This window comes from Carcharhinus amblyrhynchos, chromosome 10 (assembly GCF_965287045.1).
Source record: "Carcharhinus amblyrhynchos chromosome 10, sCarAmb.v2.hapA, whole genome shotgun sequence".
NCBI lineage: Eukaryota > Metazoa > Chordata > Chondrichthyes > Carcharhiniformes > Carcharhinidae > Carcharhinus > Carcharhinus amblyrhynchos.
Window position 1 is genome coordinate 48,722,843 of NC_137333.1, and position 20,880 is coordinate 48,743,722.

General features: G+C 42.2%; 1 protein-coding gene across 8 annotated transcripts in view; it reads right to left on the reverse strand.

Annotated features, from left to right (window-relative positions):
- LOC145348921 (protocadherin Fat 3-like) overlaps positions 1–20,880 on the reverse strand; it is a 567,559-nt gene that overhangs the window by 118,941 nt on the left and 427,738 nt on the right. For all 8 annotated transcript variants that reach the window (XM_080197003.1, XM_080197010.1, XM_080197006.1 and 5 more), the window contains one exon: positions 13,739–14,014. In XM_080197003.1, coding sequence (XP_080053129.1) covers positions 13,739–14,014 — 276 coding nt within the window. The remainder of the gene's footprint in view (positions 1–13,738; positions 14,015–20,880) is intronic.

A 20,880-nucleotide genomic window follows, 5' to 3' on the forward strand; every position in this document is an offset into this window, starting at 1 on the left:
ACTCTATATTTCTGAGACAGCCAGGTGCAGAAGACCACAATAGAAGTGCAACATAGCATCTGATTGGAGAAATTTCTGGGCTCAACAGCAATCTGATGAGGATTGCTGCTTCTTGGAAGATCCAGGCTATTACCTTATTGCTCAACTACTCAGTGGATATGTATTGTTCATCCTTCGAACTCAGAACATGAGTTAGAACATATGAATTTAGTAAATAGTCATAAGTGCCACGATATTACTTTCATGGAGAACGAATATGAACTATGGCTGAACAATCTCTCAGAGTCTATCCATCAAGCCCCTTCAGAATGTTGCGCATTTCAATGTGATAATCTCTCATACTTCCAATAGCCAAAGAATGTAAACCTAAATTATTTATCACAGGACAACCTTTCCTTCCCAATATGCAATCCAGTGAACCTCTCCTCTACTGTCATCAAGGCAAGTGTGCCCTTCCTTAGATATGTGCACCAACACTGTGCACGGTATTCCAGATGTGGTCTCGCCAAAGCCCTGTATAATTTCAGCAAAAATTTCCTTATTCTTGTACTCTAGTCCCCTTACACATGTAATTTGCCTTCCTAATTGCTCTTGTATCTGCATGCTGAATTTGTGCATATTGATTGAGCATATTCAACTCTCTGAGCATCAATATTTAGAAGTTTCACACCATTGAAAAACATCCTGCGTTTCTATCTTAATACTGAAGTGAGTCACTTCACAATCCTGCACAGCATACCCCATGTGCCACTTTGTTGCCCATTCACCTAACATATCTATAGATCTATGCACCATTCTTGTACTCTCCTCACAACTTACATTTGCATATCGTGCAGCATTGTTTGCAAACTTAGATTCATTACTCTCTGTCTCTTAGTCTAAGTCATTAATCAGATTGTAAGTAGCTAAAGTTCCAGCATTGAACCCTGTGCCACTCCATTAGGTACAGTCTGCTGACTTGAAAATGCTCTGCTCATTTTTACCTTTGCTGCCTCTCCGATAACCAATCCTCCATTCATGCTAACATATGTCACCCCATCCCTGTGAAAACTCATCTTGCATTTTAATATTTGTGTAGCACCTTATCAAATGCCTTTTCAAAATCTAAGGATACTACATCTACTATTTCTCCTTATCGATTCTACCTAACTCTTAAAAAATAGCTCTGTCAAACACAATTTCTCTTTTGTACAATCATGTTCATTCTATTCGGCAGTACCAAATATTCTCAGTGCATTAATAAAACTTGCATAATAATAGATTCCAGCATTTTGCTGATGACTTTGAGAAATTAATTGGCCTATATTTCTTTGTTTTCCCTCCAGCTTGTTTCTTGAACAGCAAGGTGACATTTGCTAACTTCCAATTCACTGGGGTCATTCTAGAATCCAGAACGCTTCAGAAAATCAAGACCATTGCATCCACCATCTCTGCAGCTATCTCTTTTAAAACTCCACGTTGTTGTGATAGAGAGTTTCCAGCTTTTAGTCTCTTGAGCTTCTCTGCTTTTTCTCTGCTGATATTAATTCTTTAAGTTCCTCACTCTTACGAGCCCTTGATCACCCTTTACCCAATATGTAATTTGTCTATCTATAGTGTAGATGTAAATATTTATTTGTTCAATGTCTCTGCATTTCTTCATTCACTATGATCATTTATCCTGTCTCTGCCTGTCAGAGAGCAACACTTATTTTCACTACTCTCCTTTCTATATATTTGCAAAAACTCTTAGAATCTATTATTTATTTTTGGATAGTTTATACTCATTCTATTTTTTCCTTTGTAATCAATTTTTTGCTACTGTTGCTGCTTTCTAAAACACTCCCAATTCTCTGGCTTACATCTGTTCTACACACTATAAGTTTCCTGTTTTAATCTAATGCTATCCTTAATTTTCTTGGTAAATGGGGAGGCAGTGGCACAGTGGTATTGTCATTGGACTATTAATCCAAGGGCTCAGGGTAATGCTTTGGAGATCCAGTTTATATCCCACCATGGCAGATGGTTAAATCTGAATTCAATAAAAATCTGGAATTAGAAGTCCAGTGATGACCGTCAAACTATTCACAATTGTCGTAAAAATCCATCTGGTTCACAAATGTCCTTTAGGGAAGGAAATCTGTCAAGTCTGGCTGACAGGTGAGTTCAGATCGACAGCAATGTGGTTGATTCTTGATTGCCCTCAGAAATGGCATGGCAAATCACTAGTTATATCAAACCATTATAGTCTAAAAGGAATGAAACCATCCAGCATTGACAATGGCAAACCCATCCCTCTCAACTCTGCAAAATCCTTCTTACTAACGCCTGGAGACTTTTGTCAAAATTGGGAGAACTGTCACACAGACCATTCAAGCGACAGTCTGACATAATGATATTCATAGAATCATACCTTACAAATAATGTCCCTGACACTACGTTCAATATCCTGGGTACGTCCTCTCCCGTAGGCAGGACAGATCTGCAGAAATGGCAGCATAGTGCTATACAGTTGGGAGGGAGTTGCCCTGGGAGTTCTCAATATTAATTCTGGACCCCATGAAAGCTCATGGCATCAGATCAAACATGGGCATGGAAACCTCCACTGGTCAGCTGAGGAGTCTGTCACACTCAGCACCATTTGAAGGAAGCTCTGAGTCTGTGACAACAGCATAAACAGTACTCTTAATGGGGGACTTCAATGTCTATCACCAAGAGTGACTTGGGAGCACCACTACAGACTCAAGCTAGCTGGGTCTGAAAGGACATAGTTACTAGGTTAGGTCAGTGGCAGGTGGTGAGGGAATCAACAAGAGAAAAAAAACTTGCCCTCATTCTCACCAGCCTGCCATCGATACAATTGTCCATTACAATATCAGTTGCAGTGATCACCACACAGTTCTTGTGGAAATGAAGCCCAGTCTTCACACTAAGGATATATTCCATTGTTTTGTGTGGTGCAACTACTGTGCTAAATGGGATAAACTTCAGACAGATCTAACAGCTCGAGACTGGCAACCATGAGCCAATATGGGTCATTAGCAGCAACAGAATTGTACTCAACCATAATCTGTAACCTTACGCTCCAACATATCCCCCAATCCACCATTTATACCAAGCCAGGGGGTCAACCCTTGATGAATGAAGAGTGTAGGAAGGCGTGACAGGAGCAGCACAAGGCATACCTAAAAATGAAGTATCAGCCTGGTGAAGCTGTAACACAAGACTACCTTTGCATAAGCAATAAGTGATAGACAGAACTAAGTGATTCAGCGACCAACAGATCAGATCAAAGCTCTGCAGTCCTGCTGCATTCAGCTGTGAATGGTGGTGGACAATTAAACAACTCATTGGAGAAAGACACTCCACAAATATACCCATCCACAATGATGGGGGAATAAAGGATATCAGTGCAAAAGCTAAGGCTGGAACATTTGTAACAATCTTTCAGCCAAAAGCGCCAAGTGGATGATCCATCTTGGCTTCTTTTGGAGATCCACTGCATCACAGATGCCAGTCTTCAGCCAATTCAACTCACTCCACATGATACTAAGAAACAGCTGCACGCGCTGGATAAAATAAAATGTAAAAGTCATCCTACTCACAGAGGACTACAGGTTGCTCTCCATTTTGAGTGAGAGAGAGAGAGCTGAAGGTGGTGATTTAACCTGAGGGTCACCACATTTCAAGTGAGAGGCAAGGTTGAGAAAGCAGGGCCTTCATGAATAACCTTATCAGGAATCAAACCTGCACTGTCAATGTTGTTCTGCATCATGAACCAGCTGTTCAGCCAACTGAGCGAACCAATTCCCCTTGACATTCAATGGCAATACCATTGCTGATTCCCCTATTATCAATACTCTGGGGATACCATTGACCAGAAACCAAATTGGACTAGCCATAGAAACACCATGGCTAAGAGAGCAGGCCAAAGGCTATAAATCCTGCCTCCTGATTCTCAAAACCTTTCCACCATCTAAAATACACAAGTCAGGAGTGTGATGGAATACTCACCACTCACCCAGATGAGTGCAACTCCAACAGCATTCAAGAAGCTTGACACTATCCAGGACAAAGCAGCCAACTTGATTGGCACCCCATCCAAAAACATTCACTCCTTCCACCATCTACACACAGTGGCAGTATTATCTACCATCTACAAGGAGCACGTCAGGAACTCATCAAAATTTCTTAGATAGTATACTCCAAACCCAAGACCACTACTTCCAGAATGACAAGGAGGGGAAAAACCACTACCTAGAAGTTCCCCTCTAAGCCACACACCAACCTGTCTTGGAAATATATTGCTCTTCCTTCAGTATGACTGGGGGTGAAAATCCTGGAACCACTGTCTAACAGCACTGTGGCTTCATCCACACCACAGGGAATGCAGTGTTTAAGATGGCAGTTCACCAACATCTTCTGAAAGGTAATTAGGGATGGGCAACCAATGCTGGCATAGCCAGTAATACACACATCTCAAGAATGAATGACAAAAAAAACCATGGATGGATCTGTCTCATCAAGGTTCTGCTTTTTAATGGATTGTATTTTTGTTGACTGCTTTAAATAATTCATTTAAATTCCACCTCCCACCCTGCCCTGTTTCTTTACAGCCATATCTTTTAGACAATTGACCCAATCAAATTCAGCCAGCTTAAAAAAATAAAATTCTTGTTTTGGGTTTGAGTATGTTGCCCTCAAACTTCATTAACAATTCAGTTGTATTATGGTCACTTTCCCTCCCGAGGTCCAAATGTCATGAAATGATCTATATGTAATAGTAGATATAAAATAGTGTTACCCCTCATTAGTTCCATAATACGTTCTTCTAGGAAACTGCTGCAAAAGCATGCAACAAACTCAACTTCTAAACTACATCTGCCAGTTTGATTTGACACCCCTCCACTCCCCCACACCCATGTATGAAGATTAAATTCCCCATCTACTCCCAGCAGTATTTACATCAGGGCAATCCTTCTCCTTTTTGAAACATTAGATAGTATGAAATATTTATTTCCCCAAACCAGGTCAGCTTATAGTCATACTTCTGCAATGGTGATTCAATCACACTAATTTATCTCTGCTTGCATTACAAGTTCATCAACCTTGTAATTAATGCTTTTTGCATTCAGATAAAGAGTCTTTCATTTTACTTTTTTACTGCTATTCTTTGCATAGAACTTATTTGCTCATGCATTATTCACATCAAATTCTCTCCTTTCCTGTTTGATTATATTTGTCTTTACCTAGTTGCTACATTGCTCTACTGACTCTTGCCTTTAGATTACTAAATTTCCTTTCATTTGACCCCACACCTTTTAATTTAAAGCTCTAACACCACCTTAGTTATACAATTTGCAAGGATGCTGATCCCAGTTCTGTTTCATTGTAGTTTCTCCCCAGTATTGAGACCAGGGCCACCTAAATCAAAATCCCTTCTCTCCATACCACAATTTGACGCACACGTTTACTTCTCTGATTTGTTTGAGCCTATGGCAATTGGCCATGGCTGAGTAAATAAATAATAACTCACCCTCGAGTTTCTGTCAAGCGATTTAGAAACCAGCCTTTCAAAGTCTCTCCTCAGAATTTTATTCATAACTGTACTTAAATTATAGGTTCTTAAATGGACAATGAAAGTTGGATCATCTCCTTCTCATTCCGAATTCTTCTCCAGTCAAAGGTAATGTCTATAACACTGGGGAGACAACACAACCCTCAAAACTCCCAGTTGTGACTGTGAAGGACAGTGGATAGTTCACTGACCATACTGTGTCCTCTCACTTCTACATTCTTTTTTACCACCATTCACCACCTGCCTGCCCACCATTCTGGCCTCCTATTGTATAGTGCTATGGTCTCTTTGCACACCCTCCCATCAGTCTTTGTAATGCTTAGTTTGTTCAACTGCTGTACCATCTTGAATTCTCTCATCTGTCTGAATCATTATTACATCCTCCTGCCCCGATCAACTCTAGAGGGTTCTAGAACAAAGAACAAAAAGAACAAAGAACGGGAAACAGGCCCTTCGGCCCAACGAGCCCGCGCCGCCGTCCCATTGTCTCAGTGACCTATTCATGATTTTAGTCTACGCCTAATGTGCGAGGATCAGGGAGGTCCAATATAGGGACAATTTGTTACCCAATCAATCAGCCTAAAAGCGCATCTTTGGGATGTGGGAGGAAACCGGAGCACCCGGAGGAAACCCACGCAACCACAGGGAGAACGCGCAAACTCCCACAGACACAGGCCCAAATCCATGTGTCCGCACAGCAACAGAGATAGTCTCTGAGCTGTCATGTTGCCCTCGAGATGGTCCAGTTTAAGCACACTAACGACATGAAGCAATAGGCAACTCCCAAAGCAACATCCAAGAGCAGCCCACTACAACCTGCCGCATGCATGCCCCTTGCTGGTCAACAAGGTGGACTTAAATGCCTGTGGAGACAAAAAATTCATTATTAAACAGGCAAAGACTGTAACATCCCTGAGGCAAAAACGGAATCCCAAGCCTACAATGTTTAGTAAGGCCTGCTATATCCCCCTATATGTAGACCGCTCATGTGGCTGTCTAAGTGACTCTTAAACAACCCTAGCGTGCCTGCTTCCACCACCTTACTCGGCAGTGCATTCCACACCCCCACTACCCTTTGCATGAAAAACTGCCCTCTAATATTTGTCTTATACCTAGCCCCCCTCACCCTAAGCCCGTGACCCCTCGTTCTATCCATTTCTAATAGCAGAAAAAGCTTACCACCATTTACTCTATCTATCCCCTTCATAATCTTATAAACCTCTATTAGATCTCCCCTCAGCCGACGTCTCTCAAGGGAAAACAGCCCAAGTTCGTTCAATCTTTCCTCGTAAGACAGCCCTTCCATACCAGGCAGCATCCTGGTAAATCTCCTCTGCACTCTCTCCAGGATCTCTACATCCTTCCGGTAGTACGGCGGCCAGAACTGGACGCAGTACTCCAAGTGAGGCCTAACCAACGTTCTATACAACTGCAACATCAGACTCCTACTCTTATATTCTATACCCCTTCCTATGAAGGCTAACATACCATACGCTTTCCTCATCACATTCTGCACCTGCACCGACACCTTCAGGGACTTGTGCACTTGCACCCCCAGGTCTCTCTGCGTATCTATACTCCGGATAGTTCTACCTTTTATCGTATAACTCCCCTCCACATTATTCCGGCCAAAGTGCATCACCTCACATTTCTCCGGATTAAATTCCATTTGCCATCTATCTGCCCAATCTACCAGCCTGTCTATGTCCTGTTGCATTGCCAGGCACTGCTCCTCAGTACCCGCCAATCCAACCATCTTAGTGTCATCAGCAAATTTGCTGATCACACCACCTACCCCCTCTTCCAAGTCATTAATATATACTACAAATAGAAGAGGTCCTAGTACCGAGCCCTGCGGCACACCACTGGTGACAGACCTCCAATTGGAAAAGGAGCCTTCCACTACTACCCGCTGTCTCCTCCTCCCAAGCCAGTTCTCCACCCATCTACATACCTGGCCTTGTATCCCATGAGCCTTCACCTTTTCTATCAGCCTACCATGAGGGACCTTGTCAAACGCCTTACTGAAATCCATATAGACGACATCAACGGCTTGTCCTTCGTCAACCGTTTTTGTCACCTCTTCAAAAAATTCCACTAGATTCGTAAGGCACGACCTCCCTGTAACGAAGCCATGCTGCGTATCCCTGATCAGATTGCAGCGCTCCAGATGTTCATACATCCTATCCTTGAGGATCCTCTCCATTAGTTTGCCTATAACTGAAGTCAAGCTCACCGGCCTATAATTCCCTGGGTTATCCCTCTGACCCTTTTTAAACAACGGTGCTACATTTGCAATCCGCCAATCCTCTGGGACCTCACCTGTGTCCAAAGAAGAGACAAAGATTTGCGTCAGAGGCCCAGCAATTTCATCCCTCACCTCCTTTAGCAGCCTGGGATAGATGCCATCAGGCCCCGGAGATTTATCCGTCTTTATACTGTCTAAAAGTCCCAACACCTCTTCCCTCGTGATGACTATTTCCCTCAACGGATCCTCAAACTCCTCAAGCACAGCACCAGACATCAGGCCCCTCTCCTGCGTGAATACCGACGCAAAGTATTCATTCAAGATCTCCCCCATTCCCCCAGGCTCCAAGCATAGTTCCCCTCCTCTGTCCCTGAGAGGACCAATCTTCCCTCTAGCCATCCTTTTGTTTCTAACATAGGAGTAAAATGCCTTAGGATTTTCCTTAATCCTACCCGCCAAAGCCATTTCGTGGCCCCTTTTTGCCTTTCTGATGCCCCTTTTAAGTTCTCTCCTACATTCTCTGTATTCTTCTAACGCTATCTCTGTCCTCAAATGCCTAGATCTAATGTATGCCTCCCTTTTCCTCCCGACCAGGTCCTCAATATCCCTAGTTAGCCACGGCTCTCTAATCCTACCCTTCCCATCCTTCCTCTTGACCGGCACATGTCTTTCCTGCAAAGATTTTAGTTTTCCCTTGAGAGACTCCCACATACCCAGCGTCGACCTGCCATCAAACAGCTTACCCCAGTCCGTATCTTTAAGATCCTGCCTAATCCGGTTGTATCTAGCCCTCCCCCAGTTTAACACCCTCCCCTTAGGACAGGCTTCATCTTTATCCATTAATATCTTAAACCAGACAGAGTTGTGGTCACTGTTAGCCACATGCTCTCCTACTTCAACTTGGTTCTACTTAACCAAAGGGGTATGATTGCCTTCTGGGACAAAGCATCAAGGTAGCTCTCCTCTTTCCAGATGCCCATTAATGTTTGCACCTTGGCCTCCAGAGCACCTTAAGCTGCAGGTATGTTTATCCAAGGTCACAAAGTTCTCCACAAACTCCCACATTCTGCAGTTATGGCACACCACCTGTCCTGCATGTTCTACTAATGTTACTAATATTTATTACTAAATTTAGTAAGGTAATTGCATTTATTAACAAAAGCAAACTTAAACATCAGATTACATTTGCACAGTTAAAATTAATCTTACAGAAAATTCTCAAAAGATTTCCTACTTGGTTAGACTCACATAAACAACTTTTCAGACAATAATCCCTTTAAATATTCAATACATAAAAATTCCACTAATATTACCACAAGGTAAACCTACTGTTGCTGTAGCAGTGGCATGTCACAGGGCTTATTACTTGCTCTACCACTGTGCTGTGGAAATTCAAAAGCTTTAGAATAAAATCCTGCTTCCTGAAAATAATCAGACACTTTGTGTTAGCTGGAAACTGCCCTGCCCCACTTTAATTCCTCATAGTTCTGTTCCCACACAAAGCATAGTCCAGGAGCTCTTACATAACCCAGTTCCAACACAGCTCTCTTTAAATATTGTTTTCTTTTTCATCATTTTCCATTGTCCATATCCTTATTTGAGTTTAAATTTTCCTTGAATGTAAAAAATCTTTAATATTCCCCTTATTGCCTCCACTTTCGGGTAAATAAATGTAATAATTTTGCCTTATCTATTTATGAACTTTTCCCAGTTCCCTCTTTTATTTCATTTTGAAATTTAACAACTGGACACAACAAACTTTCTTTATCTCCTAATGCAAAATTCTACCCATGTCTTGTTTAGCTGTGGAATATCTAATTTGGCCATATTCACCTTCAATTGCCTGGCTTTCATACCTAACTCATTTGACGTTCTGAACTTGTTGGGCACTCAGTCCCCAGCTTAAGTAAATTAGTCATGCATGCAGATATAGTCCCCTTAGAATACCGCAGTAGACCACAAAAAATATTTTAAAATAATAATATTTTCTTCACAATGGCACATCAATTGATAAAAGTCAAATCAAAACTCTTAACTCTCTAAATGTTTAATTCCTCTGAACAACAAACACACTTCAATTCATAACTCCACATCAAAGGCAGCTAATTCTTTAATAATTTCCTTAAACTGTAAACCTAGAACCCTCCCTGCTCAGATAACTATAGTTTCTGGACTGCAGTCAAGCATCCACAATGACATTATGACAGTCCTTGTGATATGTCAACAAACAGCTATTGTAACTACTAGGACAGTTTGTTTTCATCGGTAACTTGGTTTTTATATTTTTAAGAGGCTGGATGTTTAAACAATTTCATGTTATGACAGTTCTATAGACATTTTCTACCCTTTAAGAATTTTTATGTCTAAGCTGAAAGTTTGTGACTGTCCCCACATTGTAGGTCAAGGTCCTGATTATAGCAAAAAGAGGTTTGTTTGAACTCAGCTTAACCCTAACCCATTTTTCCATACAGCCAAGACTTCCCTGTCCAGGACCCATCCATCAGCTTGAATGTCTGCAGAGCCCTCAAGGCTCTGCAAAATCCAAGCATTAATCAAGTTTAAAGTTTATTTATTAGTTTCACAAATAGGCTGATGTTAACACTATAATGAATTTACTGTAAAAATCCTTTAGTTGCCACACTCCATCGCCTGTTCGGGTACAGTGAGGGAGAATGTAGCATGGCAAATGCATCTAACCAGCCCATCTTTTGGACTGTGGGAGGAAACACCGACAACTGCCATTTTCCAGATGCAATTTTACAACTCATCTCTTCATCCTGGAGCACAATGTCTTCACCTTCTATAACTAATTCTTCATCCAGACACACGGAACAACCATGGGGACCAAATTCGCACCTCAATATGCCAACATCTTCATGCATAGGTTCGAACAAGACCTCTTCACCATTCAGGACCTTCAATCGATGTGATTCACTAGATACATCGATGACATTTTCTTCCTTTAGACTCATGGTGAACAATCACTGAAACAACTATATGATGACATCAACAAGTTCCATCCCACTATCAGGCTCACCATGGACTACTCTCTGGAATCGGTTGCATTCCTGGGCATCCATTTCTATTAAGGATGGTCACCTCAGCACTTCACTGTACCGCAAGCCCATGGATAACCTCACAATGCTCCACTTCTCCAGCTTCCATCTTAAACACGTTAAAGAAGCCATCCCCTACTGACAAGCCCTCCTGAAACACAGGATCTGTTCAGACGAGGAGGATCGCAACAGACACCTCCAGGCACTGAAAGATGCCCTCGTAAGAACAGGATATGGCGCTCGACTCATCGATTGGCAGTTCCGACGCATCACAGCGGAAAATCGCACTGACCTCCTCAGAAGACAAACACGGGCATGGTGGACAGAGTACTCTTCGTTGTCCAGTGATTCCCTGGAGCAGAGAAGCAATGACATCTTTGTCAGAGTCTTCAACATGTCATTGATGAAGACGAACATCTCGCCAAGGCCATCCCCACACCCCCACTTCTTGCTTTCAAACAGCCGCACAACCTCAAACAGACCATTGTCCACAGCAAACTACCCAGCCTTCAGGAGAACAGTGACCACGACACCACACAACCTGCCACAACAACCTCTGCAAGACATGCTGGATCATCGACACGGATGCCATCATCTCACATGAGAACACCATCCACCAGGTACATGGTACATATTCTTGCAACTCGGCCAACGCTGTCTATCTGATAAGCATGATGTGGGTATGCCGGCGTTGGACTGGCGTAAACACAGTAAAAAGTCTGACAACACCAGGTTTTAGTCCAACCGGTTTATTTGATAATACTATCAATATTATTAATAATTATTATTAATTATTATTAAATTATTAATTAATTAATTATTAATAAATATTATTAATAATATTATCAAATAAATCGGTTGGACTAAAACCTGGTGTTGTCAGGCTTTTTACTGTATCTGATAAGCTGCAGGAAAGGATGTCCCGAGGCATGGTACGTTCAGGGGACAATGCAAACACTACGACAACGGATGAATGAACACTGCTTGACAATCACCAGGCAAGAGCGTTCTCTTCCTGTTGGGGAATACTTCAGCAGTCACGGGATTCGGCCTCTGATCTTCGGGTAAGCGTTCTCCAAGGCGGCCTTCATGACACACGACAACGCAGATTCGCTGAGCAGAGACTGACAGCCAAGTTCTGCACACGAGGACGACCTCAACCGGGATCTAGGGTTCATGTCACAGTATTTGTAACCCCCACCACTTGCCTGGGCTTGCAAAATCTCTCTAACTGTCCTGGCTGAAGACAATACACATCCCTTTAATCTATGCTTAACACTCTCTCCACTCACATTGTCTATACCTTTAAGACTTGATTACTTGTAAAGACTCACATTTCAATCATCATTTTGTAAATTGAGTTTGTGTCTTTATATGCCCTGTTTGTGAATAGAACTCCCACTCACCTGACGAAGGGGCAGCGCTTTGAAAGCTAGTGGCTTTTGCTACCAAATAAACCTGTTGGACTTTAACCTGGTGATGTGAGACTTCTTACTGTGTGTTTACCCAGAGGAAACCCATGCCAACATGGGGAGAACATGCAGACTCCGCACAAATAGTGACCCAAACCAGGAATTGAACGTAGGCCTTGGTGCTGTGAAGCAGCAGTGCTAACCACTGTAATCTTTGTCAGACGCAACACATTAGATGTCCTATGTTTTCTAGTAGTTATAGACAACTTAATTATATTTCATTAGTAAGTTAACATGGACTAAACTGACAGAATTGGTTGAGAGAATCATTTGGATATTCAAAGACAGGAACACTTTGCTTTCATCTTTCAAAATAGGTAAAATAAATCAGAGAATTTAATATTATTAAGGTAACAGTTTCCCAGGGCCATTGGCCTATAAAGTGCACTGCATAGTGTGGTACTGTGCCATTGTAATCATTACTAAATTAACATCTCTAAGTTGGGCATTGGGGGAAGGATATAATTGCTGTATATCATCAACTGGGGAGAGAGAAACAATTTTACCAGGATTTCTATTCCTGACTGCAAATTAGTAGCTCACACTGAAATGAATGCCCATGTGTGAATGTAATGTATGGACAGCTTGATTTTGCCTGCAATGCCCCTCAATAATGAATAGCAAGGATTTTTTTTCTCAAACTGTGTTGAAGTTTTGGTGGGTGAATGAGTAACACAGAAACATCAAACATCTCCTGATAATATCAACTGGCAACCCAAACTGTTCTAACTCCCAAGTCTCATTTACATTTGATCATCCAATCATCTTGGGAACAAGATGCCTGCCTCCTTTCTGGTGAATCTACAGTCATTTTCTCCAGCGGACTATTCAAAAGTCTGAGTGCATCTCTTAAATGGAGGCTGCATTCATTACTACCCAATTGGTCAATGCAACAATTGGGCAGTGGAAATTCTTAATGAGTTGCAAAGCTATACAGTCAGCTTCTCTGATGCTCTATTGTAAGAAGTGAGGGCATGAAAAGGCATTCTGCTTCCCAGCAAACCTGCCTGGAGGTTGCAGAGGCTCGCAGAACTTGGGGGTGAATGTAGAAAATGCTTAAATGACCTGACAACAGCAGCTAAGTAAATACAGTCTTATATTTCTCCATTTCACTTTGAACAATTACCCTTCATCTATCACATTCATCAGTGCAAATTCACAAGGGGCATGTGAATCGTAAGAAGACAGTGAGATGGTTCTTTGCATCTTAGATCATGATACACTTATGATAAAACAATTAACACAGACAAATGTTGCAATCTGAAGTCTTCAACAAGGATCTAAGATAGATCTTTCATGCAGAAGAAGCGAGCTGTAAGTCAAAATGAGATACACGGTGCAAGTTGCTGTCAAATTGATGTGATCCTTTAATAGAGGAGAAATAATCTAGAAAAAGCAGACTTACCATTACAGTCAAACTGTGCTGAGCCTGTGCTTCATGATCCAACTTTTCAGCTATGCTCAACTTGCCTGTACTGTGGTCAAGTTGAAATTTGCGCATGCTTATGGGATTTATACTGCTGTGGATGGAGTAGGTCAACTTGCTTTTTTCATCCCTGTCAGTAGCTTTAATGTGCAGAATCTCCGTATCTATGGTTGCATCCTCAGAAATGGTAACAGCATAGCTTGGCTGAGAGAACACAGGACCGTTATCGTTGTTGTCAAGTATTCTAATAAATACCTGCAAACAAAACAGGGTACAATTAGAGATTCAGCTCAGTTTTTATAACGTGTTTTCAAAGATAAGTTATTAATTTCCTGTTCCATGGTTTTAAGTAATTGGATATTTGTCTGCAGTAAAGGTGCGGGGAATTTCTGTATTTAATACTTGGAGCAGTATCTCTTTGATCCTGTGGAGGTAGGCTTGGAGGTGATATCAGGAGCAGCTTTGGAAATGGGGTCATCAGGTCAGTGACCCCAACATTCTCACCTCCATTAAATCTTGTCAGAGGTGGGCTATCAATGGCAGCGGCTACCTGATTGGCAGGTTGCCAAATTGAATAGGTCAGTGCCCACTGGTGAGTAGATTGGGGATGAGGCTGAGGGAAAAATCCATTATGTGCCAGGAGGTGGTTTGTAGGTACTGGTCTGTGGACTCACGAGGGCTCCTATCCTTCCACATGTGCACTGAGGCCCTTTCTATCGCAAGGTCACAGCCACAGCTACAATTCATCCTTTGTCTACAATTCCTAAAATGTTACATATCTCCTGTGGGTACCTTCATCTTGAATCACCCTTGCTTCTTCTTACCAGTCACAGCAGTGCCACCTCTCCTGGTAGGGTTTCCAGCAAGACAAATATTGCAGGCCCTCTCACTGGGCTAGCCAGGTAGCTGATCTACCCACCATCCTTAATTGGATAGCACACCCAGAGGCATCTCTGGTAAGGTCATGCAAGAGGGTGACCAGCGATCACCAGCATGGTGGAGACCTGCCTTTGGTCCCAAACTCAGAAAATATTTAAAGCTGGTAAGATTCCACCAATTGGATTTTCAAAAAATGGTCAAGAAAAAAAATGACAAATGAAAAGAAAAATCACAGATAAAATCTGAAAGCTGTATTGAATAAATGACATGACTGAGTCTTCAACATTTTCTTTCAAAGGAATCTGACACCTTTATCATCTGTTAAATCGCAGGTTTACCCTCATTAATCCTGATCCAAACTAAAGTACATCATATGATTTGTGGTCTATTGGTTGTTTCCTTTGTATTAAAACAACATGAAGAGATAGTCTTTTGTCAGAATAGATGCTATTTTGCTACAAGGAAGACCAGCACTATGGATAAAGGTAAAAGGACTGTCAAATTGAGAGGAGCTATTGAAACCACAATTTCTGTTGAGATGCCCAGTCTCTCCAAGGTGACACTGCCTTGATAAGAGTGCCACAAAAGTCAGTGCTGGGACTGCCGCTATTTAAAATCTATACTATTGACCTAGACAAAGGGATGGAGCATGATACATCTAAGTTTGCTGACAATACAAAGCTGGATGGGAAAGTAAGCTGTGAAGGCACAAAGAGACAGTAAAAAGATGTAAGAAATTAGGGTTCAGGTGGCAAGGTGGCAGTATCCTACAGGTATACACTGTCTCAAATCTGGCTATCCGAAAACTAGCGATGTCCGAGAACTGGACATGTTTTTAAACTACCGTGCATGAGTTTTAAATTGGCACTCACGTGATGAAAGCTCATGCTACCAAATAAACCTGTTGGACTTTAACCTGGTGTTGTGAGACTACTTACTGAGTTTTAATTATTATTAAATGAGTACAATACTGGCTTGCTTTGCTGGGTGTTGCATTGGCACGACGATGCACCAGATGATTATCAGCATAGCGCTCCCATCTTTTTCCATGCTCCAAATGGTCTGGTGATCCTTGACTCCACCCTATCTACTCAAACCATCCAATCTGAAAACTGACAAGTTCTGAAATCCAGCATGGACTTATCCTGAGGCTGCTGGCTCTGAGACACTAGTTGGGATTTTCCTGTCTCGCCCGCCACAGGAATTGGTGTGACCCTGTGACAGAACGGTCCATTAACCTCGGGCAGAAATTTCTGGCCTTGGGGTGAGCGTGGCTGGAAAATCCTGCCCACTGTCTTAGTATGGGATGTGTGAGGTTATTCAATTGTGGAGGAAGAATAGAAAAGCAAAATATTTTTTTAAAAGGTGCAAAACTTCCAAATGCTGATGTTCAAAGAGACTTGGTTGTTCTTGTGCAAAGAACACAAAGTTAGCTTGCAGATACAGCAAACAATTAGGAAAGTAAATGCCATTTTGGCTTTCTTTGCAAAGGAATTGGAGTACAGGCAAAAAGATGTCTTGCTGCATTCCCACTAGGATTTAGTATAACACCTGGCATACTGTGTGCAGCTTTGGTCTCCATACTAAAGGAAGGATATACACAGTAAGAAGTCTGACAACACCAGGTCAAACTCCAACAGGTTTATTTGGTAGCACAAGCTTTTGGAGTGCTGCCCCTTTATCATATGAGTGGAGGTAAGGAAGAATAAAATCATGTATTGGTGTGAAGGTTTACTAGATTGGTTTCTGGGATGAGAGAATTCCGTTATGATGAGAGGCAGAGTAAATTGGGCCACTTGGGCCTGATTCTAATCTAGTATACGTGACCAGATTTCTCGTGAGTTATAATTGGACACATTTTCTCTGGGTTTTAAAAGAACAATTTGATTTATTGTCACATGTATTAGTATACAGTGAAAAGTATTGCTTCTTGCGTGTTATACAGACATAGCATACTGTTCATAGAGAAGGAAAGGAGTGGGTGCAGAATAGAGTGTTACAGTCATAGCTGTAGTGTAGAGAAAGATCAACTTAATATAAGGTAGGTCCATTCAAAAATCTAATGGCAGCAGGGAAGAAGCTGTTCTTGAGTCGGTTGGTATGTGACCTTAGGCTTTTCTATCTTTTTCCCGATGGAAGAAGGCAGAAGAGCAAATGTCAGGGATGTGTAGGGTCCTTAATTGTGCTGGCTGTCTTTCCGAGGCAGCAGAAAGTGTAGACAGAGTCAATGGATGGGAGGCTGCTTTGAGTGATGGACTGGGCTATATTCATGGCCTTTTGTTTCTTACGGTCTTGGCCTAAACAGGAGCCATACCAAGCTGTGATACAACCAGAATGGGTGCTTTGGTGAGAGTTGTAGTGAACATGCCAAATTTCCCTGGCCTCCTGAGAAAATAGTGTTGTTGTTGAGCTTTCTTAACTATAGCATTGGCGTGGAGGGACAAGGACAGGCTTTTGGTGATCTGGACATCCAGAAACTTGAAGCTCTCAACCATTTCCACTTTATCCCCTTTGATGTAGACTGGGGCATGTCCTCCATTACGTTTCCTGAACTCGATGACTATCTCCTTTGTTTTACTGACATTGAGGGAGAGATTACTGTTGTCACACCAGTTCACCAGATTCTCTATCTCTTTCCTGTGCTCTGTCTCATCATTGTTTGAGATATGACCCACTACGGTGATATTATCAGCAAACTTGAAAATCAAGTTGGAGATGAATTTGGCCGCACAGTCATGTGTATAAGGAGTAAGGGGCTGAGGACACAACCTTGTTGGGGCACTGACGTTGAGGATAATCATGGAGGAGATGCTGTTGCCTATCCTTACTGAGTGCGGTCTGTAGGTTAGGAAGTCTAGGATCCAGTCACAGAGGGAGGAGCCGAGTCTTAGCCTAGTGTGTTCAGAGATGCGTTTTGTAGGAATAATGGTATTAAAGGCTGAGCTGTAGTCAATAAATGTAAGGATGACACAGATATCTTCGTAATCCAGGTGTTCCAGAGTTCAGTGTAGGACAGGGAGATGGCATTTGCTATGGGCCTGTTGCAGCGACAGACAATAGAATGAGAGGCAAACTCATCGAAACATTCTAGATTCTGAATGTCTTACAGAGTAGAAATAGAAAGGCTATTTCTTCTGTCTGGTGAATCTAGAACACATGAGCATAGTCTCAAGATAAAGTCATTTTAGAGTTGAAATAAGGATTAAGTTTTTCATTCGAATTCTCATAAATCTTTGGAGTTGTCTATTCCAGAGGATTATGGATATCCCATGATTGAGTATATTTAAGGTCAATTTCAGCCCATTTGCTAATTTATGGATGTGCAGCGAACAATGAACTTATCTGAATAGCCTTTATGATGCAGGATAGCTTGTTCTATTTTTGTGTCGTTTGCAAAGTGGGAAAACTGTTAGAACCTTTATTTACATGCTTACTGATAAGGCCAATCATATAGTGCTAACACTACATAAAACCCAACATGCATATTGACTGTGGAACGTAGGCTTGCGGTACAAAAAAAAACTTCAGCAGTTATCTCTTTTTTCAACAATATTCAATTTCTGTACGATCAAGTGACTGTTTACAAAACTTTTTCAAATCAATTTTTTCAACCTACTTCTAAGTCATATATCTGGTTCTCTACTGTGTGACTTAACATCAATTCTTTTACTGATTTCTACTTTCTCCCCCTCCTCCATGTGTCTTTTCTTTGTTAAAGTGAGTATAAAAAGTCACTTATTATTGTTCTGTTGAAATGAATGGCTCATGGTGCAGAAAGCAGAGTCCAATTTGACTAGGTTAGACAGGAGTGAGTCTCAGAGAATTTGAGAGTTTCTCGTTTATATTCATCTCAAATTTGCATCTAGATTTGGAGGTGAGAAAATTACTAAGCACGAGAGAGCCAGGTTGAAAGTCAGGACTTAATGCTCAGATTATATAATTCAGTGAAACCGTATTTTGTGAAGGAGACAGCACTTGCAAATTAAATAATGGGCATTTATTAGATGTGCGGATCAGTAATTTACATTGGAGATAGCTCATATTCATAGCCAACAGCGTATGACCCAAATTAATTCAAAGATGAAACTAGATCTAACTGAATAGTTCAGGACATGAATGATTCTGCTGCACATCCTTATTTCTGTTCAAAACCTGTTATGTAATGCTCTACCCTGCAGTATAATGCCTTTAGTCTATTTGCATTCAGTGCACAAAACCCTTGAAGCAACCTTCCTTTATCCTTTCAAAGATCCCCTATTTCCCACAGCTAAGAAAAGCCCGTATGGACCCAGTTGTCCAATATATGTAGTCAACTGGAAATTCAGATGTGGCTAATTGTATTTCTCCTGAGTTAATAAAAATACGTAGCACTCACAGATAAATTGTGCACCCTGGTGCACTATGACTTTTGTACTTTGTTGATAAGACATTAAGGCAGAAATCAGAGCCCGAATACTTTTGATTGGCTAAGGGCTTTATTTCCTTGGGATGGAATTTTCCCAGTATTTAGCAGAATGCAAAAATGGGCAGGAAAAGCAGCATTGAAGCCACTTGCACCATGGCAGCTTTCTCCTAAATATCATTGGGAAAACTGAAAAATAAATGGCAAGGGGCAGATCCTACAGCATCACAATGACAGGGCGGGCTTGAGTAACTTCAGTTTTTGAAGATTGGCATCATTTTTAAAGGCCACCTGCCCCTTATCACTGCATAGACAGAGTGCGCCGGGGGAGGGGGCAGTGCTAGTGAGGGCCAGGCAGGCAGTGCCAGCGAGCAATGGGGGGCAGTGCCCAGCGAGCGCCAGGGAGCCAGTGCCCGATGGTGGTGGGGTGGTGGTATCTGCCTGCAAGGTGTACATTGTTGGAGCCCAGTTGTAACTCATGTTGTTCAGATTTCACACTGATGTGAATGAATATTCTTAAAGTAGTCAGAGATGGTGGTGGGGTTGACTCAGGCATACTGGTCTGATAATGTGTTATCATCCTGTTATGTTACTGTGGGGCAGGGAGAATTGTGCATGTTTTCACATTGGTATGAAATGCAATCTGAACATTTCACAAGATTTTCTGCTCCCGCTGCCAATCCCATCCAATGAAAACAGGAGCAGAAAGCTGAACAGTGGTAAATATTTGCTACATAAATATGAAATATATTGTACTGGTGTGTTCTACTAAAAGTGGCGCAGGCAACTACAATGGTGCTATCATAGCCACATCTGTGGCTAGCCTGTAAAGTCCATTAGAGAACATGCTGTAGATAAAATTATTCAGAAATCAAACACTGAAGCTACAATGAGACGTTTAGGATCTTACCACCTTGCCACATCCGTTGATCAGAGAGGCAAGCTTGGAAAATAGTGTGCGAGGCCAGAACTCCAAATTGTGCCCAGCTTGGAATGGTTTGCTATCTTCCCAGCCCCCCCAGAATGGGCAAGGAGCTTATTTGCATGAATTTGACTGGATTTCTATATCATTAGCGAGTTCAACACGCAATCGTTCCCCCCTCCTGAATTCTTCCCACCTCTCTGACATGACGTCACACTGGCACGAATCACTGCTGCTCTATAAAAGTTTGGTTCAGGCGTAGCAGTGGCAAAGGGGAGCTAGGAGGTAAATAGTATTCAGTGGTATTTACCTCTGAACACCAAACCTGAGGCATGGGTTTGGCGATGGTGGTGTCTCAGTCACTGCCATGGTACGGGGCCTGCATGGGTGCAGGGTTTTTTGAGACCTCGTACTGGGAGTTACTGCTGGCTTGTGTTGCGCATTCCCCCTGGCCATTGAACCACCACTCATGTGCATACATGGTTGATTTTTTTCAACACCACTGATGTCGCCACATTTACCCTGCCATCTGTCTGCTGGACAGGCGCCGTGACTGACTGCTGGCATACCATCCCAGGCCCCACTAACAGAAACAAGAACCAGACTTGGCAGCTGTTTCCCCAAACAAGGGAGCTTTACAGGTGTTAACAAATCTCCTCACACTGCATGGGCTCTGCAGTGCTGCCTTCAATGGGAACCCATCTCGTGATTAGTCAAGAGGCTGCTTCTCCATCACTTGTCTGAACTACTAGCCATTCCTGGAAACCACTGCAACAGACATCCAGGTGGGTGCACTCATGTCCACGCTTCAGGAGTTACTATTGTGAACCTCCTCATTGCCACCCACTTCCTCACAGCCATGTGTATGTTCTCCATGCCCGCCGTGGCGATGATGTGGCAGCAATCAGCCACCCATTG